Here is a 26292-nt window from a genome sequence, read left to right on the forward strand (position 1 = left end):
TAAAAATAATAGAGGAGTGAATCTTTCACAAAAATATCCCATTAACTAAATCATGGCCCATGGAGCACGGGAGCTACCCAAGTAGTACTCCCTCAGTTCTGTTATGACCAAATAAACTAATTACATTTTACCAGTAACTACTCCATGAACTTTTTAATCAAGAGAGGAAATCACATTCAAATGAGAGAGAAAACATTATGGACGAAAGCATCATTGCCCCATCTAGGTGTGCAAACTTTCTGTTTTGTTTTGCGACATCATTTTACCTCTGCGTGTCTCGCGTTTTGTTGAAGGGGCTTAAAAAAGAATTATTGGCTTACCAACAATTGCACGTGACGAATGGCCAAGTAGCTAAGGCACGTGGTCCAAGGGATGGTAAAAATTGATACTTAAGACATGCAGAAGGCAGCAACAAGCCACTAACCATATCATGATAGCAGCCTCAACCTAGTTCTGGTCCAGTATACTCTACATACATATTCTCAAACAAAGGAACAAATTTATATTGCATACCCGCAGTTCATTAAATCTTGGCCCATTGACATTTTCAGTAAACAATATCCAGAATAAAGAAATATATACGCGTGAGTTGCCCCAGTATATAGAGTCACATGAAGATTTTTTCTTAAGTTTTATCATAGATACATCCAGTGAACAAGAAACAAACTATGAGTATTATTAGGGTTGGTTTGTACATAAAACCATTTCCAGTAACTAATTTCGATCAGTTTTCTGACTGAAACACGGCCGAGGCCACTGCGTTTTTTATTTGGATTTATATTTTAATACTTAAAGTGACTCTATGAACATACTCTCATACTCATTTGGTTTGTAGTCCAAAGCCATATCTCCCATTTACAAGGCCACAAATATGACGGTGCACAAGTCTATAATGCTAGGTTCAAGATGCTCAAAAGGAAATACAATCGACACGAACATATAGCTGGATATACCATCATTGTGTGACGATTTGGGTCATCGCCAAACAATGTATACAAATTCCCTATAACACTAGAAATTTTCATATTTTAAGGGACAATTTGGTAGTTATATACGCTCGTCGTGGACTAACGAGATAGCAATCAAATTTATATGTCTTCACCGACTGCCCCTCATCCCTTAGTGATCATAGTTCTCCTGAAATATGCAAAACATGTTGGTGATGACCATTAATTTCCTGTTAGCAACATTCTGTTCGACTAGCCAGTTCATGGCCCTTCGAGTTCCTTTATATCGTGTAACGCCAAATTAATGTTTAGTGGAGAAAACTTTCACGGTAAAAACATGAAAGCTCATATGTTCAAAGGTAAATATAATCTCAAAATGTATGGTCTGAATATAAAATGATTGATATACATGAAACAACATCGGAAAATATAGAAATTGCAATGTATCACATAATATATCCATGGAACTTTTATATTAAGCCAAGGGTACAAATAGATTCATCGTGGCGACTCTTATTGGAACGATGGAAAAACAGAAATACATAACTAAGATGATACATTTGCTTCGATGTAGCTGATGGTATCAAGATTGTTGAAGAGAAAATGACAAAACGACCTTGGCCATAGAAATCATGCCCAAGAAGGCATGATTAGGCTTCAACAGACTGAATGACTGCACCATCATTACAGAAACGGGCACATGCGTTGCTGCAGAGTCCCATGTCGAATTTCATCTCTTGGCCACGGAAAACTGTTACAAAATATTTGATGGTATGTATGTCTAAAACACAATATTTTTTCTCCCCGGTAAAGATAAAAATAAATGTGGTAAATTAAAATTACCATTGTCCATGTTGTCACAAACGGAAGTCCCGCATCCAATTGTGCAGTACTCAGTCGCAGTTGGTTCACCTACAAACGTAATTTGAGCCACAAGTATGCAAATAATTAATTTCCTATTAGTAGGTAATTATCAACAAGTTGGGAAGAATATAAATGATATCTCTTTACCGGATTCAGGGAAAAGATTCAGCTTAGGATAGTCCCTCGGACATGTTGGGCCGCTTATGAACCACCGACGAAACGACAGGTGTTGTAGCAGTTCCTGCAGCAACTCTTGCCTTCTACTTGGACATGCTCCAGAACTAAACCCAGTATGAGAATACAAATAACCACACTTTTAATACTCTTGCTGGTTGCTGGTTGCCAGACTCCATTCCTGCATGTGTCACACGTGTCACACATACGTGTTCTGCAAGTGTCACACGTGTTCATGCCTATTTTACTCAATTGGACGAGGAGTGCAGTTATAGTAGTAGAATGCAGTGCCCACTAGTTATGAATTCATGGCCGAGCTGGTGGCTAAGATTTGTAAATAATGAGTCCTCTGCGATCAATCCATGGCTTGGCGCAACCGCTGGTGACAGTCGCCCATATGCAACTTGGGCATGACTTCTATGGCCATGGACCCATCCATCATCCGTCTTGCATGTGAGCAGCTCATCAGTTACCAAACACGTACTCTTTAAAAACCATAGATGAGTGAATCTTTCATAAAAATATCCTATTAACTAAATCATGCCCCATGGACCACGGGAGCTACCCCAGTAGTACTCCCTATTTTCTGTTATGACCAAATAAACTAATTACATTTTACCATTAACTACTCCATCAACCTTTAATCAAGAGAGGAAATCACATTCAAATGAGAGAGAAAACATTATGGACGAAAGCATCATTGCCCTTGTTGAAGGGGCTGAGAAAAGCATTATTGGCTTACCTAGGTTTACAAATGGCCAAGTAGATAAGGCACATGGTCCAAGGGATGATAAGAAATGATACTTCAGACATGCAAAAGGCAGCAACAAAGCCACTAACCATATCATGATAGCAGCCTCAACCTACTTCTGGTCCAGTATACCTCTGAGTGTGCTAGCATGTGAATATCCTACATACATATTGCATACCCGCACTTCATTAAATCTAAGCCCATTGACATTTTCAGTAAAGAATATTCAGAATAAAGAAATATATACGCGTGAGATGCCCCAGTATATACGGTCACATGAAGATTTTTTCTTAAGTATTATCATAGATACATCCAGTGAACAAGAAACAAACTACGAGTATTATTAGGGTTGATTTGCACATAAAACCATCTCCAGTAACTAATTTCGATCAGTTTTGTGATCGAAAGACAGTCGAGGTTACTGTGTTTTTTATTTGGATTTATATTTTATTACTTAAAGTGACTCTTTGAACATACTCCCATTTTCATTTGGTTTGCCGTTCAAAGCCATATCTCCCATTTACAAGGACACAAATATGAGAGCACACAAGTCTATAATGCTAGGTTCAAGATTCTCAAAAGGAAATACAATCGACACGAAAATATAGCTGGATATCCCATTATCGTGTGACGATTTGGGTCATCCCCAAACAATGTATACAAACTCCCTAGAACACTAGAATTTTTCATATTTTAAGGGGCAATTTAGTGGTTATATACGCTCGTTGTGGACTAACGAGATAGCAATCAAAGTTATATGTCTCCACCGACCGCCCCTCGTCCCTTAGTGACCATAGTTATCCTGAAATATGCAAAACATGTTGGTGATGACCATTAATTTCCTGTTAGCAACATTCTGTTCGACTAGACAGTTCATGGCCCTTCGAGTTCCTTTATATCGTGTAACGCCTAATTAATGTTTAGTGGACAAAACTTTCACGGTAAAAACATGAAAGCTCATATGTTCAAAGGTAAATATAATCTCAAAATGTATGGTCTGAATATAAAACGATTGATATACATGAAACAACATCGGAAAATATAGAAATTGCAATGTATCACATAATATATCCATGGAACTTTTATATTAAGCCAAGGGTACAAATAGATTCATCGTGGCGACTCTTATTGGAACGATGGAAAAACAGAAATACATAACTAAGATGATACATTTGCTTCGATGTAGCTGATGGTATCAAGATTGTTGAAGAGAAAATGACAAAACGACCTTGGCCATAGAAATCATGCCCAAGAAGGCATGATTAGGCTTCAACAGACTGAATGACTGCACCATCATTACAGAAACGGGCACATGCGTTGCTGCAGAGTCCCATGTCGAATTTCATCTCTTGGCCACGGAAAACTGTTACAAAATATTTGATGTTATGTATGTCTAAAACACAATATTTTTTCTCCCCGGTAAAAATAAAAATAAATGTGGTAAATTAAAATTACCATTGTCCATGTTGTCACAAACGGAAGTCATGCATCCAATTGTGCAGTACTCAGTCGCATTTGGTTCACCTACAAAAGTAATTTGAACCACAAGTATGTAAATAATTTCCTATTAGTAGGTAATTATCAACAAGTTGAGAAGAATAAAAATGATACTTCTTTACCGGATTCAGGGAGAAGACTCAGCTTAGGATAGTCCCTAGGACATGTTGGGCCGCTTATGATTTTACAACCACAAGCAGTTGCGCAGACTGGTCGGGAACCACCGGCGAAGCGGCAGGTGTTGTAGCAGTTTCTGCCCGTCGTGTTCTTGCAGCAACTCTTGCCTTCTACTTGGACATGCTCCAGAACTAAACCCAGTATGAGAACACAAATAACCACACTTTTAATACTCTTGCTGATTGCCATGGTTGGCTCGTTGGCTTTAGTTTCTCTAGAAGAATGAGAAATGGCTATGTTGGATTGATGGAAATCCTACAACGCTAGACTCCTATTTATAGAGGGATGGCGGTACCACTCCATTTCTGCTAGTGCAAATCTGCAACAATAGGGCCTTATGAATATACGTGTTCCTGCATGTGTCACACGTGTCACACATACGTGTTCTGCTAGTGTCACACGTGTTCATGCCTATTTTACTCAACTAGACGAGGAGTGCAGTTATGAATTCATGGCCGAGCTGGTGGCTAAGATTTGTAAATAATGAATTAATTAGATTTGTAAATGATGACGTAAATTTCTAAATGGTGATTTAGATTTGAGTGTTTGCCTCTGGCTTGCCAAGCTGGTGACTCAATTAAATTTCAGCCTTGCATCAACTAAGCTTCCCGACCTAGTGAAAGAGGGCATATGGTTTGCCAAATTTAGACATCATATTGTATGCAAGATTCAGATTGGAAATGAACTATTTTTATTCTGAATATTAATTCGTGATTTTTTTTCGTCTTGCCTAGAGAGAATATGGAATTATATTAATTGAAAATGGTAGGAGAGTGCTACAGTATATTGAAAATGGCAATATATAATATGTGTTGTAGTGAGCACATATTATGGGCGCACATGTTCAAGACAGGTTGCCCCTTGGGCGCTAGAGAAAGCACATCACCACATGATGGGCGCACAACAGTGTGGTGATGAATCCGTGATCCACAATAATGGAGGTGATGAATTCATGGCTCAGAATAGTAGAGCAAAGCCTGTCCACGGATGGTTCAATGCTATGTTTTGCAACTTGCTTCTGCATGTCTCACGTGTTGTTGAAGGGGCTTCAGAAGACGTAATTGCAAACCGCCAAGTAGCTTAGAGAATCTCTATCAGACCATATATATTGTCGACCCGTAAAATCGTTTACAGTTCGCCAAAAACGTTTTTTGCAGGCCAGCGCGGGATGACTGAGGCAGACCCCCACCCAACACGGACTCTTATAAAATGATATTAGTAGAAGATGCTATTATATGGGTCGTCAATATCGGGTCTGTTCGGACGCCACCGTGTCGACTCGCAAATCGGAAAACCTTCCAATAAACATAGTTAGAATTTGACAACGATTCTGGTAAATGAGTTTGAATTTAAACAACAAAACATAGTTCGTGCGCGAAATGAGAGCATAGTTACAAACGCAAAAGGATTTCATGCATACTGACCCTTCTTCAGTCTGAACCATTTAGGCCATCGCCGCCCTCAAATTCGTCGCCTACACCTGTTCCTACTCCGGCACTTGTCCCTACTGGCACCGAAATCATTGGTTCCAATTCTAGAGGAGAAACCCTCGCCGCCATTGTAACACGCAAGCATCCTCCTCATCCAGATTTCTCTCATTGTCATATCATGCCATTCTTTGCTGATTCCATTCATGTCATTGCAGTTCAAAGGCATGATCCTATTCTCTTCGGCAAGAAGGTTGGACATGGTTTTGTTCTCAGCGGCACGTGCTTTTATCTCCTCAACTTCCTTGAGCAATTTCCACCTCCCTTGCTTCTCTCGTGACTTCTTCTCGACCAACTCTATCTTTGCCTCCAAAGGCTTCGCTACCAATAACTTATTTGATTGCAGCATGGAATCTATCTTGTCCCGAAAGGTCGATGCTTCACATTCCATTTTCATCTTCTCCTTTGTCTTTATTTCACCATCGGGCTTGTGCAAGTTTCTTGGGCCATCATTATCTTCATCTTCATCCATGTCCGTCAATGAACCTGTCTTCGGTGGGGATTCTTTGTCAATCAACGCCCACTTGTCATATTTTTTGACCATTGTTTGAACCACTGCTACATTGAGTGAAAGCACATCACGGCCTACCACAATGGCGAAAAACCGAAGCAAAAAGTAAGTGAGCAAGGATGCATACCTTCCGGCCCTTTCATCGAACACCTCGCATGTGGTGGAAACAGCGCCGTACAAAGGCACCGTCGGGGGAACGCCTCGCCGGGGCGGATGGAGTCGCCGAAGGTTTCTTCGTAGGAACTTTCTTTGGCTTCACGGCTGAAACCTTGCTCATCTTCCCTGCCGGCAGCCGAGAAGATCACGCGGCAGCGGTGGAAACTCACGCGCCTTCCTTTTCGGCAGGGCCAGCTGGAATGCCGCCCTACACGACAATGTTGCCTTGCCGCTTGCAGGCTATCGCGTTGGTGACTAGGGTGAAGGCGGGTGCGACATGTCCAGCAACGAGATCCGCCGGACGGGATTGTGCGTGCGCGACCTCCACGTTGACAAGATCTGCCGGCTGGAAGGCTTCCATGGTGACGAAGTGCGGCGGGGAAGAAGGTCCGGAGCACGCGGTGGCAGGGCAACGGCTGCCGAGTTGGGGGAGCGGGGAATGGCCGCGCAGAAATTTTCGTCGCTCCAAATCTCTTTGCGGATTAGGGGCGAGCTGGGTTCGGCATCCCCCCAGTTAAACTGAAGGTTGAGAGCGAACTTTTGCCGTGCCCCGCAAAACAATTTACGTGCCGGACGTGTTTGCGGGCTCTGGTCTAGCAGCATTTTCTGCCCCGACCCATATTTTCCGGTTATTTTGTGGGTCGGGGCATTATACAGGGTCTGCTAGAGATTCTCTTAGAGCATCTCTAGCAGACCTCGTAAAAGGGATGAAATCACAAAATTCCGGCGAGTATACGGGTTCGACCCATTTTGATGGACAGAACAGATCCCGTATCACGCATCTGGCCCGTAATATTTTTACCGCGGCCCGCAAAAAGACCCCTCCAGCCGGCATATATGATGTTTCACAGCGTAATTATGGGTCCAACCCTATCCTCCATCGCCGCAGCTCCGCTGCGATTCAACTCCCGCTCCGTCCTAATTTCTTGCCACCTTGACCACGTGACCGTCCTACAAACATGGCGATGTGGCAATATATAATACTAGTGGGAAGACGGTGCGGCGACACGCCGCACCCGAGTTTAAGCCCGTCATTTAACAAATTTGTTTTTTATGTAATATCTGTTTTTATATTTTTTGGTAATTTTATCTTTTCATTTGGAAGAAATTGTGAAAATTGTTCGTCATAATTATTGGTTAGCTATAGTTATGGTTTACCCACTATTATTATTTATAGAAAAATGAGGTAATATTAGGTGTCGTGCATTGGAGAGCCCTGACCATAAATAAGAGAAATGTTGTTTTTGTAATTTTTAACTTTTTAATGATTTTTAAAAGGGGTTCTAAATAAAGATAATTTTGGAAAAAGGTGGGGTTAAAAATAGGGGGAAAACTCAGGCCATTATTTCGTTTTAAAACTCAAGGAAAATTATAAAAAAACAAGAAAGCACTATTCAACAAGGTACTGTTCATGTTTTAAAACGCGGGGAAATATTTTTTTTTTGTAAATTTTAACTATTGTAATTTTGGAAAAAGGGGGAAATACAGGGAAATATTTCGTTTTAGAACTCGGGGAGAAGGGCCAAAAAATATAGCAAGGAAGTACTGTTCATATAGGGTTACTATTCATCGTGCGTTACTTGTTTCCAGGAATTGCTGTTCATGTAGGGTTACTGTTCGTTTGCAGGAGGAGCCGCTGCTTAGCCGCTATAATACAGTAGTATATATGTAGGGTTACTGTTCATGATATATACTGTTCATTTGGGGACACGTGGCGGCGTAGTGGAAAGCAGCGGCCACGACGGCAAACGCACAAGAAGAGCCGCTACTTAGCAAAAATTTGCATATGAGGCCGAGCACCTCGGTGCTCTACATCCCGTCCATCCACACTCGTTAGGGATCCACGCGTCTCACCGTATAATGGGAGCTGTCCTCCGTATCGATAGCAGCACGCCGTGTATTGCGGAAGGTAGTGGACCAGCAGGTCACGGCGCGTGATGTTCCAATGCAAGCTTGCCGTCCATCAAACGGGCGCGATCACTGTAGAACCCATCAATTCAACGCAGACATCAATTCAACAGCATGCTCAGGTGAAATCGAAAGTATTTTTTTATTGTTTCTTAGCCCATTCAACATGCACGTCATTTACTCCCTCGCCGTCCATCGTCGCCTCGTCTATGCCATCATGTTTTTTTGCCATTTTTGTTTTTTTTGTAAGATGTCCCGGACGAAGTGGCGGTCGTGGGATAGCACGTGGCGGACGCTTGCAGGAACTTTCACATCGTATAAACAGGGAACTGCCTCCGGGCGCATGGTCTCCCTCGTCGCCTCGTCTCCCACTCCTTCCACTTCGTCTTCTCGCTCTCTCTCGTCGCACCATCTCCCCGTTGCTCTCATCTCCCACACACAATCGAGGGCGCTCGTCGCGCTGCCGCCGTTGCGGATCTTGAGAAGGAGATGCCGAAGCAGGGGGACACGACCGCAACCGTTGTCATCGCTGCGGATCTTGAGAAGGAGTTGCCGAAGGTGGAGGACACGACCGCAACCGCTGTCGCCGCTGCGGACCGTGAGAAGGAGGTGCCGAAGCAGGAGGACACAACCTCGAGTGGTGCTGCGCAGGCTCACGACGATGAGGTGGGTTTTTTAGATGAGGTTTTCTGGTTTTTTATAGTTGATTCTTGCTTCAATGCTCCATAGATTTATTTAGACTTGGATTTCTTTATTTTCAATCTTGATTTGTGCATGTGGATGTGTTAATGCTTCCCGTTCAACTGCTTTCATAGTTATCGTTGATAAGCACATATATTCATAGAGCAGAGCACACTCTGCTTTTGCATGTGTTGACGAACTTTTGCATTTTTGTTGGCTTGAATCAACGGAATCTTTATCTTATTAGTAAAGATTTCACCCAGGTTATGCGCTTGATATATACGAACACCCATTCCTAAATTTCGCCTATATTTTATTAGTAAGGATTACTAGTACGGATTTAATAAGAGTTAGGTTTTTGAATTCGGATCTCTAATTGCTGCATGTGCTTTTAGATTTATTTATGTGTCGGGTATGTTGATAGATTTGTTGTGGTTATCCCCTCACCGGGGCACGGCAGAGGCTGAGCAACCCAATTGTGCAATATTTTAATTTTTTTTTGTATAAATCCGGCTGAGCATGTTCATGAATAGGGTGGCTGATGCAGCAGCACTATGAATGTAATTAGAAGCACATTGTTGAATGGCTTGACCTTTTTGAATACTGTGTTACATATTTTGTGCTAATGGAATTACTTATATTGTAGGAAAAAGAAGCTGCATGCATGAAGAGGAAGCTCGCCAAGACTGGGTTCAACAGCCCGTATGACTCTGACTACGACGACGACGACGACACGTACGAGGTAATCCCAACTATTTTTAGTTCAGCGTAAGCACTATATGAATGCATGTTGGTGGGCTTTTTAATGAAAATTGATGTAGAGAGTGTTTCAATGTTGTTTTGTTTAGTTAGATTACTGTACACGCCTTTTTTCTTTGTTTGTTCATTAAAATTTTTGGTAAATGGGAATTATTTGATGTTTGTTTATTGCATCATTCTGAATCAGAAGTGTGTGTTATGGCTCCATAATGCTTAATTTATGTGTGCAGTATAACTCTGGAGATGACGTGGAGGACGACAACAAGGAGTCCTTGATTGAGAAGGAAGCTTAGAAGATCAGGAAGAAGGGGAAGGCGGCGTACTTCAAGAGGGGAATGTTCAGATGCCCATACTGCACCACAAAGCCAAAGCCCAAGGATGAGATTTATGAACACCTTATGTCGCATGCACGCGGTTTATCAACGAGTGCTGCAGACATCAAGACCAGGGCAGAGCATGCAACCCTCCTGAAGGATCTAGGCCCCATTTAGTCCCCCTCTATGATCTAGATGTTGTTGTGAACTGTTTTACTTTTGCGCAATGAATTGTTGGAATGTTATGGCAGGTTGTTGAGAACTGCTTGGAATGTTCTACTTTTGAGTTGGAATGTATTATGAATTTATGTGCTGCAACGATCACGGTAGCTGCTTCTATTTTTGCTTCACTGATCATTTTGCTTTTGGAATGTTCTACTTTTGAGTTGGAATGTAACAAGAGGATATGTATTGCATCTGATATCGTAGATGACATTAAACTTAAAATAGGGTGAAAACAATTAAACATGCACACCCTCACATAAACCTTAATGCATCACTAAAAGCTAATTAGGTTTAACCCATTAAAAAATGCGGCCACATTGCATGACTGTAGGCTGCGTATGCGTGCAAGCGGTGGTGCCCAGGCCCACAAATTCATTAATCGTTCACCGGGGCCACCCATCACGACTTGTCTTTTCTATCTCATCAGTCACCCTTCCTCCAACTAGATATTTAATCGTTCAGTCTCTCAACCGGGGCCATAAGAGAACAGTAGACACATGTATTACGAAACATGTGTGCCAAACCAATATGTCTATGATGCCTAGATCCTCAACCTAACACGAGCTAGCAGGGAACAGTCAGCAGACAGCTTACCATCCCAATGTGCTGCTGGACGTCCAGGATTCAGAGCACCGAAATGCGCAATCACACAAACTTCGCACTCCGCTGCTTAGCCGCTATAATATAGTAGTATATGTGTTGTACTGAACAACCAAGTTTCAAGACAGGTTGCTCCTTGGGCGCTAGAGAAGGCACATCATCACATGATGGGCGCACATGCTCCACAACAGTGTGGTGATGAATCCGTGATCGACAATAATGGAGGTGATGAATCCATTGCCCAAAATCGTAGAGCAGAGGCTGTCCACGGATGGTTCAATTCTATGTTTTGGGACTTGCCTCTGCATGTCTCACGTTTTGCTGAAGGTGCTTCAGAAAACATAATTGCAAACCGCCAAGTAGCTTAGTCAGGTGGTCCAAAGGATGATATGAATTGATACTGAAGACAAATAAGGCATGCACGTGAAAACAACAAGCCAACAACCATAACATGATGCAGCCTCAACTATCCCACTTAGTGTGTTAGCTTGTGAATATAGAGCATACCTATTCTCAAATAAACAACCAATGGTCCAGAATAGTGGAGGTGAGATGAAATCAAACCAACAGTGATGACTAACCTCACAGCCTTTATTCTTGGGGAAACGCTTCTGTCCGGTGCGCCCGCCGAACCGTTCGGCCAGACGCACGCGACCGTGTGAGCGTTCATTGATTTGACATGCAACTTTTTTCGTCTAAAATTGTTGCAACCAGCGTCTTATTTGCTGCAAGCATTTTGTTGTGCTACATTTGTGCAGTAAAAAAGTTGCATATACGTTTGGTTGCAACTTCAATTTGTCGGATTTTCGTTACAATCGGTGTTTTTTTTTACTTTTGCTACAACCGTGTTAATTTTTGCTACAAGCGGCATCATTTTTTGCTGCAACCGTTCACTAAAAAAGTTGCATCCACGTCACGTAGATATTTGCTGCAATCCGGCGTTTGACTTTTGCTACCACGCACCATCAACTTCGTTTTTTTGCTACGATTATGTGGATATTTTTTTTGCTACAAATTTTGTTTTTTGTTATAACCATTGAAAAAATTGCTGCATCGCGCCGAAATTTGCTGCATCGGAGGGAAAAATGTTGCATGGAGATCTAACGGTGCGGACGCGGGGGGTTGGTGGCTCGTGCGGCCCGCGCGCGGCCTGCCGAAATTTTTGACCGGCGCACCGGCGCAGAGCACTCCCCTGATTCCTGTCTCTCACGTCTCTATATCTATTCTTCCCGGCATGGAAAAAAACTCTATTGTCTCTCATCGTGAATAGAGGGACATAATCATTTCTTGATCTTTAATTAACCCAAAGATTAGCTTGATTTGACCCTGTTTTAAGACTTTTTTTGGATCTGACCTATTCTGGTCACGCTAACATCCATGTCATTTTAGATGCATGGGAGATGCCATGATGAATGAGATATCCAATAGTAGAAAATGAGGCTTCAGACCCGGTTCGTTCGGTCCATTAGCCCTGGTTCAGGAACCGGTACTAGAAAAGCGGGACTAATGCTAGCCCCGGTTCGGTCCCGAACCGGGGCTAATGGTCCTCCATGTGGCGGGGCTGTGAGCAAGGGGGGAGGGAAATTAGTCCCGTTTCTTATTAAGAACCGGGGCTATTGCTTTGCTGCCTTTTTTTAGCAGATTTTAGGGTTTAGGGTTTTGCACTAGATTGATTGGGGGCTATTTTTCTGTCCCTTTTTTGTTTGCTATTTTTTGATTTATTTGTTTTGGGCACTTATTAATTCTTGTTTTGCACTAAATTGGATGTTACATACACAACAATAAAGGGACATCTATATTGCACATCATCATCATGAATATATTACACCATCTCATCCGTTGGGCTTTGTCGAACATATTACAAAATGTAGACACGAGTTAGATGCACATATGCATCTCTTTTACACTTAAAATTTCACTGCATCCGGCAGGAAATATTATTCTCCCTTTAGATTTAGGACCTCTGCATCTAAGAATCCGGGAATGTCCTCTTGAATTGCTTGTACGCGATCCTGTGGTAGAAGACCGTCCCGCAACCGTTTGATCTAATTTAAAGAAGGGGTCAATATATATCAATGAAACCGAACACAATTGATGGTAATAAAATAAAGTTGTGAGTATTGTTTATCGTATTTCAATTTTTTAAGTCCCGGTTTTTGCCCGTCTCATGGGTCATATGACGAATGAACTAGCAAACATAGTATCCACATAAATTGTTCCCCTTTTCCTGCCTCAAGCACTTTACGAGAACAGAGTTCAATCAAAAACATAATCAAGCATGATAATGGTATTGAAACTAGAACAAAGAGATGTGCTGATCTAGCTAGTAGTACTTACATCCATTTGTCTAAATGTAAGATGTGGCTTGCAAGCACCTCGACACTTGGCGGTGAACCGTTTCCAAGCCCTGCCAAGAAAACGAAATGAATAAAGGAGTTCTATATTAATTACTTGCTATCAGGATATAGTGTCATAATGATTGAAATTACCTCTGGATGCATTCCTGCATGTTCGCCCAATCAGCTAGGGGTTTGCGTAGCGAGTCCATGACTTTTACTAGTCCATCGTCAGGTACAATGATTAACAAAATAAAGTGGAAGCTGCGCACGCATAATGAGTCAATTATACACTTAACATCGAGTAAGCAAAAATACAATATGTGTACAAGACAGCAACACTCACTTGAAGTTGTAAGGAAATAGTATTTCCCTTTTGGTAGCGGAAAACCTTAACCCTTGTACCAAGTTATTCTGTGTCTCGCGGGGATCGAGTGCGAGACTTTTGTCATGAATGAAATATGGGTCAATGAACCCAATGTCATAGATTCGTCCTCTTTTGCATTCGAGAATCTTGATTCTGCAAAATTAATATAGTGATGAGTAAGATTATACATGCAATGAACGATCGGAGTAACACTTAATGACATAAATTAATAATACTTACAAACAATAGTCACTGATAATAGATTTGTCGAGGGCATCTCACTCATGATAGATTTGTCGAGGGCGTCTTGTTTGTCTAACTGAAATAATTCGTCAAATTCAACCATTAGCACGCCTTTTCCATGCCCGTAATGCTCGTTTTTATATGCACAGTAGATCCAATTTTGTTGTTCAGCAGATGCTCGCATGTACCAGTTATGCAATCTTCGCATTTTTGTTGGTAGCTCGTTGACTAACTCAGGTTTGACGAGAGGAGACTCGTGCCTGTACACGTATGTTACGTCAGCGAAATCCTGTATATGGTTTAAGTACCGATCAATAGACATGCCATGAGCCTTGGCCGCTTCTCCGAAATAGTGCAAAAAACTCCAGATCGATATCAGCTGTTTCATCATACCTCTGCTCGACCGCAGCTCCGCTCGAGCACACCTTTGTATCGGAATATACTTTGAGCGGGGGGCACAATTGGTTTTTCTGTTGTCCGAGCTGGGCAACTGATTTCCCACTGGACCTACTACTCTTCATCAACCGCTGCTTTTGTGCCTCACCCGACTTGCCAATAGAGCGTTCATAGTCTGCTGGCAAGGGTGGCGGGGCTTGTGCAAGGGTATTCAGAATTTTCACGCGCGTGACGTGATCTTCTGGGGTGACCGGGAACTCTGACTCTTTCGGCTTGTTCTTGTTAGCCATGTTAGCCTTCCAATGTTGATACTGGGCGTCTGCCCCCTTCTTATTTTCCTCTTCACCACAGTCCACGGGTCTCGTCTCCATATTCTAGAGAGGTACTTTTGGGAGGGGCAATGACTTACGTTTCGGTGATCGGAACCCCTTTCTGCAGCCACTATTAGCGGTGGTACGTTTCCGTTTTTTGCTTCGATGCTTAGTGGACGGAGACCGTTGATGCGGTAGTGGAGACGGCTGACGGGGCGGTGGAGACGGCTGATGAGGCGGTGGAGACGGCTAATGCTGCGGTGGAGACGGCTGCGCTGGAGACTGTTGAGGCGGCGAAGACGACGGTTGCGCTGGAGATTGGTGAGGCCGCGAAGACGACTGTTGCGCTGGAGACTTGTGAGGCGGTGAAGACTACGGTTGTACCGGAGACTGGTGAGGTGGAGGTGAAGAAGGATTGCCGCTATGAGGAGTCGGTGGCCTTGGCGGCCAATTTGGAAGCAAGATGTGCTCCTTTGGCCATGCAACGGTCTGTTTCTTGACTTCAACTCCTCATAATCTTTCATCAGTTTATCCACTATGAAGACAACGTACCCTTTTGGAACCGGAGAGCAATGCCAAGTTGCATTATGTACAATTGGTACGACCATATGCGGACTGCCACAGTCAACCTTAAGTTAGCAACGTTAACATTTAGCTCACAAGTTGTGCTCACTGTGATATCATCCACTAGGTAGCGACGAGGAGGAGCCGTCGTCAGTGCATCATCATCACCATTATCCTGGAGCAGTGTGGAAGCGACACTGCTTTTCCGATTCGATGCAGCTTCTATCATGAGCCGCTGAGATTGGCCGCTACCTTGCTGGCTGTTAAGTCTGTCGATTTCATCCTGTTCAACCGCTTTACTGCATGTTCTACATTATGCAGCCGGTCTGCATCAGCCGCTTTCTCAGATGCCTTCTTTTACTTTCTCCTCTGATGGCTTCTAACGGGAAATTTCTTCCTTTCCTCGGAAAACACGAGCATCCACGGCGGGGATCCTGGTAAGCCTCATGCTCGTTTTTTGTGTTCATCATTCCCAAGGGCGTGTGAGAGCCCATCGTTCTCTCTATCAGGAACGAACCGTCCCTCTTCAACATCCTTTACTGCACTTCTAATGTTCTCGATGGGTAGTAGGGGATTATCAATGTGTCTTTGGTTATATATTGCCTTCCGTTCTGCGTCCAACATGCCCCCATGCCCGTAAAACCAGTTTCTTGACTATTTGATCCATGTTATTGGCTCTCGAGTGATATTGTTAGCCAGAAATGGTGCCTCAAGTGTGTCCCACTTAGCCATGTTACCGGCGTAGCCAGCAGGACCCATAATATGGTGGTACTTTTTCATAAGTGCATTCATCTTATTTGTTGTAGACTTTTTCAAGGCGTCCTCCGACATCTTAAAGCCACAAATTCGGTCCAGTAGTCTTTTATCTTCTCATAGCCGTTATCGAAATCTGGAGTCTTATCTTGCAAGATAAAATCCTGGTGCAATCTTTTCTTCCAGCCCCTGAATAGATCAACCATCTTCCTAAGAGCCCACATCTTGACTTTTTTCTCGAGGGCCTCTTTTCGCCTCTTCATTTCCTCATCATTTGGCTCCTCCTCATATGGATCCACCTCTGGTGTCGGCAGGGTGAACTGAAGCATGAGCTTTCTCCAAATGTTTTGTTTGGCTACTGTGCCGACATACGAGACTCCTTCTGCCCTTGGCTTAAGCCGTTCTCGAGTGGTTATAGGGATGTGGTCCCTAACAACAACTCCGCATGCCTTCACAAATTTCTTCTTTACATCTGTGGGAGTAATCGGTTCCCGCCTTTTGAGACTCTTTCGATCATGTACCTCTCACATCATCAATCTTCTTGGTTGGGTCTCGTTTTGTCCATACTGAAGTTTTGCTCGAGCCGGAGGGCTAAAAGAAGAAAGAGCGTTAATATATGTATATAGACAGCAGATGATTAATTTATTAATATATATATCCACCTCGCCGGAGCCGTCGGCTTCTCCCTCCTTGGCTTCTCCCTCACCGGAGCCGTTGACTCCTCCCTCGCCCGAGGCGTGAGCGTCTACCTCACCGGAGCTTCCACCTCCTGCGTTGAGAGACTCATCTCACTCGCCGGACTCGTTCACAAACTAATTGGTGACATCGCCAACCACAAAATCATCCCCGCGGATGAAACCATGCATCATGTCTTCCTGATATTTGTCTCTGCCGTGTCTTGGATCCATAGTATCCACAAATTAATTAAACATAAAAAACTAAATTAACTAAACAACTAAAACAACTAAAATATAAAACAACTAAATTAACAAAAACTTAAAAAACTAAATTAACTAAAATAATATACATCGAATAATCCACTTAATTAATGCATCATCGAATAATCCAGTTAATATCATCGAATATATAGTCTCGAATACAGTAATACATCTCTCGAATAATATCTAACTAATCAACCAACACAGAGCTGCTGCTGTACCGAGGAGTGGGCAGTGGACACCCAAAGAGCAGGAACCATCACCGGATCATAGCTTGGGTGAGATCCCTGAGGAACCTGCCAGGTATTGGAGAACCTAGTGTGCAACGCCTCCATGTAGTGACGGACCTGCTCGTCCTCCTCCCTGACACGGCGACGTACCTCCTCCTCGGGGGACGACACCCTCGGCACCGAAAGTGGCCCACGCGACCGCCACCAAAGAAGCTACGGTTCGACGACGGCAGACCGGTTCCTCACCAAGTTGCGCGCCCCGGAAAGTAGCTCCTCCGAGTGCAAGTCCGGTGGAGCCCAGTCCCGCACATGTTGGCGCCACCGAGTCGACAACGAGGCTGCGGGCCAGGCATTGTACGTCGACACCGAGAACCAATTCTACAACGATTTAAATTCCTACTATTTAATAAATTTCTACAACTGTTTTATATTGATAAAATAGTTCTAAAATATTAATAGAGAAATACCAGTAGAAAACTTAACAAGAAATAAAATTTACCAAGGGTGATAAAATTAATTCCACCATTGGATTCCTTGGGTTTTTATAACCCAAATCCATATATCACACTAACATATTTTCATGCATAAAATTGCAACAAAAAAGAAAAGAAAATCAACTCTAAAACATAAACCAATTGTATGTCAAATCAAAACCTAAACAAAATCTTCTTTTTTTGCACTAATAACCTACTTTACCTAAACTAACAATAACCTATTTAACACTAACCGTGACCTAAACTAACAATAACAGATCGACAACTAAATTAACTAAACAGCTAAAACAACTAAAACATAAAACTAGGCCGCGGGGTGGCGCACCGCGCGTGGCCGGGAACGAAGGGCGGCGGCGGGGACGGGAACTGGGCCGGGGCGCGGCGTCGGCGGCCGGGAACATGGGACGTCGACGCGGCGTCAGGGCCGGGAACGGGCGGCGGCGTGGGGGGGGGCCTCTTCGATTTCCACCGGCGGCGCCGCGCGCGGGTCGGGGCTCCTCTCACGGGGCACTCCTTGATGGGAACGGGCGGCGTTGGGCTCCTCTCGCGGGGTGGTGTGCGCGGCGAGGCCGGCGGCACAGGTCGGGAACCGGGGCGCGGTAAGGAGCGAAGGACGATGCTTATCACACCCTATCATCACAAAGTGCTTCGAGACAACGATCCTTCGCAACGGTGCACACTTAGGGGAATACCTTTCTCGAAATTTTAATGAGGGATCATATTATCTTTGCTGCCATCGTTCTAAGCAATAAGATGAAATAAATGATAAACATCACATGCAATCATATAGTGACATGATATGGCCAATATCATCTTGATCCTTTGGTCTCCATCTTCGGGGCATGCATGATCATCATTGTCACTGGCATGACACCGTGATCTCCATCATTGTGTCTTCCCGAAAGTCGTCTCGCCAACTATTACTTCTACTACTATAGCTAACGGTTTAGCAATAAAGTAAAGTAATCACGTGGCGTTGCATCTCATACAATAAATTAATACAACTCCTATGGCTCCTGCTGGTTTTCATAATCATCGACATGCAAGTCGTGAATCCTATTACATGAACATGATCAATCTCATACACCACATATGTAACATCACATCATTTTGGCCATATCACATCACATAGCATACCCTGCAAAAACAAGTTAGACGTCCTCTAATTGTTGTTGCAAGTTTTACGTGGCTGATTTGTGTTTCTAGCAAGAACGCTTCTTACCTACATGATATCCACAACGTTGATATGCCAATGCTATTTATCCTGAATACGGAACCTCTTCATCGAATCCGATCCGACTAAAGTGGAAGAGACAGACACCCACTAGCCACCTTATGCACCAAGTGCATGTTAGGCCGTGGAACTAGTCTCATGTAAGCGTACGTGTAAAGTCGGTCCGGACCGCTTCGTCCCACAATACCGCCAAAAGAAATAAGACTAGTAACGGCAAGAAATTAAAAAATCATCGTCCACAACTTTTGTGTTCTACTCGGGCATAGAATCTACGCATAGAACTTCGCTCAGATGCCACTGTTGGGGTACGTAGTAATTTCAAGAAAATTCCTACGCTTCACAAGGATCTATCTAGCAGAAGGGGTAGAGCACCTTCATACCTTCGAAGATCGCTAAGCGGAAGCATTGCTAGAATGCGGGTTGATGGAGTCGTACTCATAGTGGTTCAAATCGCGGTGGATTCGGGTCTAAGCACCGAACAACGGCGCCTCCGCGTTTGATACGTCTCCAACGTATCTATAATTTTTTATCGTTCCATGCTATTATGTTATCAACTTTGGATGTTTTATATGCATGAATATTCTATTTTATATTATTTTTGGGACTAACTTATTGACCTAGAGCCCAGTGTCAGTTCCTGTTTTTTCCTTGTTTTTGACCTTTTTCAGATAGGAATATCAAATGGGGTCCAAACGGTATAAAACTTTCGCGGTGAGTTTTTTTGACCAAAAGAGACCCCCGAAGCTTTGGAAGAAGGCCAGAAGAGACACGAGGGAGTCACGAGCCCGGTAGCCGTGCCCTACCCCCCGGGAGGGCCTAGCAGGCTAGTGACCTCCTCGTGGGCCCAACTGACGCAATTCCACCGCCATAAATTCCTATAAATACAGAAATCCCCAAAAAGAAACCCAGATCGGGAGTTCTGCCGCCGCAAGCCTCTGTAGCCACCAAAACCAATCGGGAGCCCGTTCCGGCACCCTGCCGGAGGGGGAATCCATCTCCGGTGGCCATCTTCATCATCCCGGTGATCTCCATGACGAGGAGGGAGTAGTTCTCCCTCGGGGCTGACGGTATGTACCAGTAGCTATATGTTTGATCTCTCTCTCTCGTGATCCTGAGATGTCTTGATCTCGATGTACCACGGGCTTCGCTACTATAGTTGGATCTTATGATGTTCTTCCCCCTCTCCCTTCTTGTAATGAATTGAGTTTTCCCTTTGAAGTTATCTTATCGGATTGAGTCTTTAAGGAATTGAGAACACTTGATGTATGTCTTGCACGTGTCCATCTGTGGTGACAATGGTATATTCATGTGAGTACTTGATGTATGTTTTGGTGATCAATTTGCGGCTTTCGTGACATTGGGAATCTATGCATAGAGGTTGGCACACGTTTTATTCTTGACTCTCCAGTAGAAACTTCGGGGCACTCTTTGAAGTTCTATGTGTTGGTTGAATAGATGTTTCTGAGATTTTGTGATGCATATCGTATAATCATGCCCACGGATACTTGAGGTGACAATGGAGTATCTAGGTGACATTTGGGTCCTTGTTGATATGTGTCTTAAGGTGTTATTCTAGTACGAACTCTAGGATAGATTGAACGGAAAGAATAGCTTCGTGTTATTTTACTCTGGACTCTTCAATAGATCGATCAGAAAGAATAACTTTGTGGTGGTTTCGTACCCGACAATAATCTCTTCGTTTCTTCTCCGTTATTAGTGACTTTGGGGTGAATCTTTGTTGCATGTTGAGGGCTATTTATATTATCCAATTATGTTATCATTGTTGAGAGAACTTCACTAGTGAAAGTATGAACCCTAGGCCTTGTTTCCACGCATTGCAATACCGTTCATGCTCACTTTTACTATTAGTTACCTAGCTGTTTTTATATTTTCAGATTACAAAAACCTATGTCTACCATACATATTGCATTTGTATCACCATCTCTTCACCGAACTAGTGCACCTATACAACTTACCATTGTATTGGGTGTGTTGGGGACACAAGAGACTCTTTGTTATTTGATTGCAGGATTGCTTGAGAGAGACCATATTCATCCTACGCCTTCCGCGTATTTATAAACCTTAGGTCACCTACTTGAGGGAAAATTTCTACTATCCTACAAACCTCTGCACTTGGAGGCCCAACAACGTCTACAAGGAGAAGGTTGCGTAGTAGACATCAAGCTCTTTTCTGGTGCCGTTGCCGGGAAGGTTAGCGCTTGAAGGTATATCTTTTGGTCTTGCAATCGAATCTTTTAGTTTCTTGTTTTATCACTAGTTTAGTCTATAAAAGAAAACTACAAAAAAATGGAATTAAGGTCCCCTCATATGCTTCATGTTTTTATTGTCTTTCGTGAAATGATGGGAAGGAAAATTGTGCTCAAGTGCTAGAAGAAGAATTACATAGAATGCTTGGCATAAAATACGTGAATTATGAGCATGATTGCAATGTTGTTAGTATAAATTCTTTGAATACCCATGATGCTAAGGATATGCAAAGCCACAAGCTTGTTTATGCTATGTTTGATGAAGATGATCTTTTTAGTTCCGCCACTTTGAATGGTCAAATTTATTATGATGAAAGCATGCCCCCTATTTATGATGATTATTGTGATGATACTTATGCTATAAAGAAGAAAGATGATAAAACATATTACAATTATGAGTACCCTTTTACTGACCATTACTCTTTTAATGTGGAAACAATTCGTAGTGTTCAAATCTTTTACGATACTCCCACTATTAATCATGAGAATAAATTCGCTATTGTGGAGAGTAGTAAAATTTATATGCTTGTAGATCATGAAAAGAATGTTGTAGGTGCTGGTTATATTCTTGAATTCATTCATGATGCTACTGAAAATTATTATGAGAGAGGATCATATGCTTGTACGTATTGCAATAATATCAAGTTTCCCCTCTATGTGTTGAAATTTTTGAAGCTATGCTTGTTTTGCCTTCCTATGCTAGATGATTCTTGCTCCAATAAGTTGTTTTTTCACAAAATCCATATGCATAGGAAGTGGGTTAGACTTAAATGTGCTAGTCATATGCTCCATGATGCTTCCATTATGTTTCAATCCTTATCTTTTATGTGAGCATCATTGAAATCATCATGCCTAGCTTGAAAGGCGTTAAAGAAAAGTGCTTGTTGGGAGACAACCCAATATGTATCCTTACTGTTTTTGTGTGTTCACATGATTAATCTACTATATTAATCATGTTTTATAGATTTTATTTCAATAAAGTGCCAAGTAAAGCCTTTATGATTAGTTTGGGTGATAGATGAAACAGACAGAAACTTTGTGCTCACGAAATTATTTTTAGTTCCTATCCAGAAAGAGATTTTGAGTTGATTATTTTTGCTGATGATTGATATGAAAATTTCCCTAATTGTAATAATTATTTCAGAATTTTTGGAAGTGCAGAAGTATGGTTATCATTCAGATCATTACAGACTGTTCTGTTTTTGACAGATTCTGATTTCAATGCATAGTTTGCTTGTTTTGGTGTTTCCATAGATTATATTGAGTAACATAAATTGTGGAAATGGTAAGATACATTAGGAATTGTGTGAAAATAATTATGAGTCTTGTTTTTACAGTACCCAAGTGATTGATTTGCTCGTTATCATGCTAACCCATCTCACGAAGATCCGTTAAGTTTTGTGTTGTGAAATTTTCAAGTTTTGGGTAGAGTTTCGATGGACTATGGAACAAGGAGTGGAAAGAGCCTAAGCTTGGGGATGGACAAGGCACCCCAAAGACATATTCAAGCACACCAAAGAGCCTAAGTATGGGATGCCCCGGGAAGGCAACCCCTCTTTCGTCTTCAATCCATCGGTAACTTTACTTGGGGCTATATTTTTATTCACCACATGATATGTGTTTTGCTTGGAGCATCATTTTATTTTATTAGCACTTGCTTTCTGTTATTAAGATTAATTTTTTGCATCATTTAGTTCAAAAAAATGTCAAGGATAGCCTTTACCATTCTTAATTTGCAAGGTTAGGAGTTGCTGTTCCAAAACACAAAGTTTCCTTGTAGTGCAAAAATTCCATAGAATTTTCTGTATTTTAGAATAACTTGAAATTTGGACACAGTATGCTATTATAAATTCTATACAGCGTGGAAAGATTTTCAATTTTTTTGGAGTTAATTAAGTATGGATCTTGTTGCATTCTTCACAGACTGTTCTGTTTAGGCAGATTGCTGTTATGTTTGCATTGTTCGGATATGTTTTCTTGTTTAATGATTCCATTCGATGATGGGAGTTTTAAATATGCTGAGGCATTTAGTATGCAATGTCAAATAATAATCTTAGTGATTTACTACAGTAGAGGATGATAAAGTTTGGATTGATTTATACTAACCTTTCTCAAGAGTTTTTGTTCAGTTTTGTGTGGATGAAGTTTTGAAGATTTTGGAAACCACAATATGAGAGGAATACACCGAGAAGCAAATAGCATTTGCAAAATACTTCACGAACCTTTCATCACAGTATGACTTACACCATAAGACCTGATGACTTTACAAGCACGTTGCAGAAGGAAGTGAAAAAGAGCAGATCACATGCAAGTGCAAGTGGGAGCAAATCAAGTTGAACTACAAGCAAGAAAAAATCAGACGTTCCTCAGCTTGTACAACAGACCAAACAGTCGATTCCACCCCTCAGGGTGTTACCCGAGAATGTCCCCCCTCTGGTGCAGGGGCAAGATTTGGAATTAGCAAAGAAGTGGGCGAATGAATGGGGTATCCCGGTTGAAGACATTCTGGCTTCCCAAGACGACAGGTTACCCAAGGCTGTGGTAGCCCCTAAGCCACAGTTTGTCATGGGAGCGACTTTGGTCAGCAAAGATGATCTCCCAACAAATATGCGTTACTTGCATACATGGTACTTAAGTGAATCAAAGAATGGGAGAACGATGATCGTGGTGAGTGTCCCACGGGAGTACTACGGCCGGCCCGAAGAAATCCATATCGACTTTGATGAAATCTTCCAGATGTACAATGCCAACTCCCTCGACAAATCGCTTATGAGTTGCTATTGTCTGTAAGTTTTTCAATTCGTTGTCTACGTATAACTTGTTTAGTTATTTCAATTCATTGTCTATATATAACTTGTACTCTATTATGCAGAATGAAGATTCTGGATTGTAAAAATAGGAACATCCTAAATATTGGGTTTATTGACCCAGATAAAATACATATAGCGACGCTTACTGATAAACCCAAGGAGACGGAGGAAAACCTTCTAAGGTTGCTAACAGATCAAAATTTCTTGACCACATACTGTTTCCATACAACTTCAGGTGAGGGTCTTTACTCTGTTGTGTCCATTCACTTATAAGTGTAATTGATAAGTTACTAACACACACACACACACATATATATATATACATGTGCAGCTTTCATTGGACTCTGTTGGACATTCAAATTGATAAGGGAAGAGTTGATGCCTTCGACCCATTATCGAGACCCTTGGAACAGTTCCGAAGCCTGCACGACATGCTTCAAGGGTAATTTCAATCATTCTTGCGCTCTATCGGTCTCTTTCGATGATTTTCTGATTTATAAATTAATGAAAAACTTAGCAAATCATTATCCTTGTCAGGCAGGTTTGGAAGCGGTTTAAGTGCGTGACTCCCGGTATCGAGCCTGAGAAGCTGACCTTTAGAGCGGCTCAGGCAAGTAGTAGTATGATATACTTCTATTTTTAATACATTTATGATGCTAGATTATTATTTTGATTATATATATTCTATTCTCGTAAAGTGCGACCAGCAGCCACGGGGGACGCATCTATGCAGATACTAAGTTTGCGAGACCATTCGCACGTTTACCTCTGAACACAAGGCTCACAGATTCGACATAAGAAATGAACATTCTGTTGGGGAACGTCGCATGGGAAACAAAAATTTTCCTACGCGCACGAAGACCTATCATGGTGATCTCCATCTACGAGAGGGGATGAGTGATCTACGTACCCTTGTAGACCGTACAGCAGAAGCGTTATAGAACGCGGTTCATGTAGTGGAACGTCCTCACGTCCCTCGATCCGCCCCGCGAACAATCCCGCGATCAGTCCCACGATCTAGTACCGAACGGACGGCACCTCCGCGTTCAGCACACGTACAACTCGACGATGATCTCGGCCTTCTTGATCCAGCAAGAGAGACGGAGAGGTAGAAGAGTTCTCCGGCAGCGTGACGGCGCTCCAGAGGTTGGTGATGACCTTGTCTCAGCAGGGCTCCGCCCGAGCTCCGCAGAAACGCGATCTAGAGGAAAAACCGTGGAGGTATGTGGTCGGGCAGCCGTGAGAAAGTCGTCTCAAACCAGCCCTAATTGCTCCATATATATAGGAGAAGTGAGGGGGGGCCTTGCCTTGGGGTCCAAGGACCCCCAAGGAGTCGGCCGAGCCAAGGGGGGGAGGACTCCCCCCCCAAACCGAGTTGGACTTGGTTTGGTGGGAGGAGTCCCCCTCCCTTCCCACCTCCTTCCTTTTTTTTTCCTTTCCTCTTGATTTTTCTTCTCTTGGCGCATTGGGCACTTGTGGGCTGTCCCACCAGCCCACTAAGGGCTGGTGGGGCTCCCCCAATGCCTATGGGCTTCCCCGGGGTGGGTTGCCCCCCCCCCCCCCCGGTGAACTCCCGGAACCCATTCGTCATTCCCTGTACATTCCCGGTAACTCCGAAAACCTTCCGGTAATCAAATGAGGTCATCCTATATATCAATATTCGTTTCCGGACCATTCCGGAAACCCTCGTGACGTCCGTGATCTCATCCGGGACTCCGAACAACATTCGGTAACCAACCATATAACTCAAATACGCATAAAACAACGTCGAACCTTAAGTGTGCAGACCCTGCGGGTTCGAGAACCATGTAGACATGACCCGAGAGACTCCTCGGTCAATATCCAATAGCGGGACCTGGATGCCCATATTGGATCCTACATATTCTACGAAGATCTTATCGTTTGAACCTCAGTGCCAAGGATTCGTATAATCCCGTATGTCATTCCCTTTGTCCTTCGGTATGTTACTTGCCCGAGATTTGATCCTCAGTATCCGCATACCTATTTCAATCTCGTTTTACCGGCAAGTCTCTTTACTCGTTCCGTAATACAAGATCCCGCAACTTACACTAAGTTACATTGCTTGCAAGGCTTGTGTGTGATGTTGTATTACCGAGTGGGCCCCGAGATACCTCTCCGTCATACGGAGTGACAAATCCCAGTCTTGATCCATACTAACTCAACTAACACCTTCGGAAATACCTGTAGAGCATCTTTATAGTCACCCAGTTACGTTGCGACGTTTGATACACACAAAGCATTCCTCCGGTGTCAGTGAGTTATATGATCTCATGGTCA

At 42.8% G+C, this 26292-nt stretch overlaps 1 protein-coding gene and 1 long non-coding RNA gene across 2 annotated transcripts; both read right to left on the bottom strand.

The window, feature by feature from the left end:
• Positions 1-1391: 1391 nt before the first annotated feature.
• LOC123404530 lies at positions 1392-1860 on the bottom strand. The gene is made up of 2 exons (XR_006611834.1): positions 1791-1860; positions 1392-1698 (listed from the first exon to the last, which is right to left on the bottom strand). It is a non-coding gene; the product is annotated as an uncharacterized LOC123404530 (long non-coding RNA).
• A 1932-nt stretch (positions 1861-3792) lies between these two features.
• On the bottom strand, positions 3793-4663 carry LOC123404531 (thionin BTH7-like). Its single transcript, XM_045098455.1, has 3 exons — positions 4356-4663; positions 4192-4260; positions 3793-4099 (listed from the first exon to the last, which is right to left on the bottom strand). The coding sequence occupies exons 1-3, from the start codon at positions 4597-4599 to the stop codon at positions 3999-4001; spliced, it is 414 nt and encodes a 137-aa protein (XP_044954390.1). The 5' UTR covers positions 4600-4663; the 3' UTR covers positions 3793-3998.
• Between the last annotated feature and the right edge of the window lie 21629 nt (positions 4664-26292).

Source organism: Hordeum vulgare, chromosome 6H (genome assembly GCF_904849725.1).
Source record: "Hordeum vulgare subsp. vulgare chromosome 6H, MorexV3_pseudomolecules_assembly, whole genome shotgun sequence".
Classification (NCBI taxonomy): Eukaryota; Viridiplantae; Streptophyta; class Magnoliopsida; order Poales; family Poaceae; genus Hordeum; species Hordeum vulgare.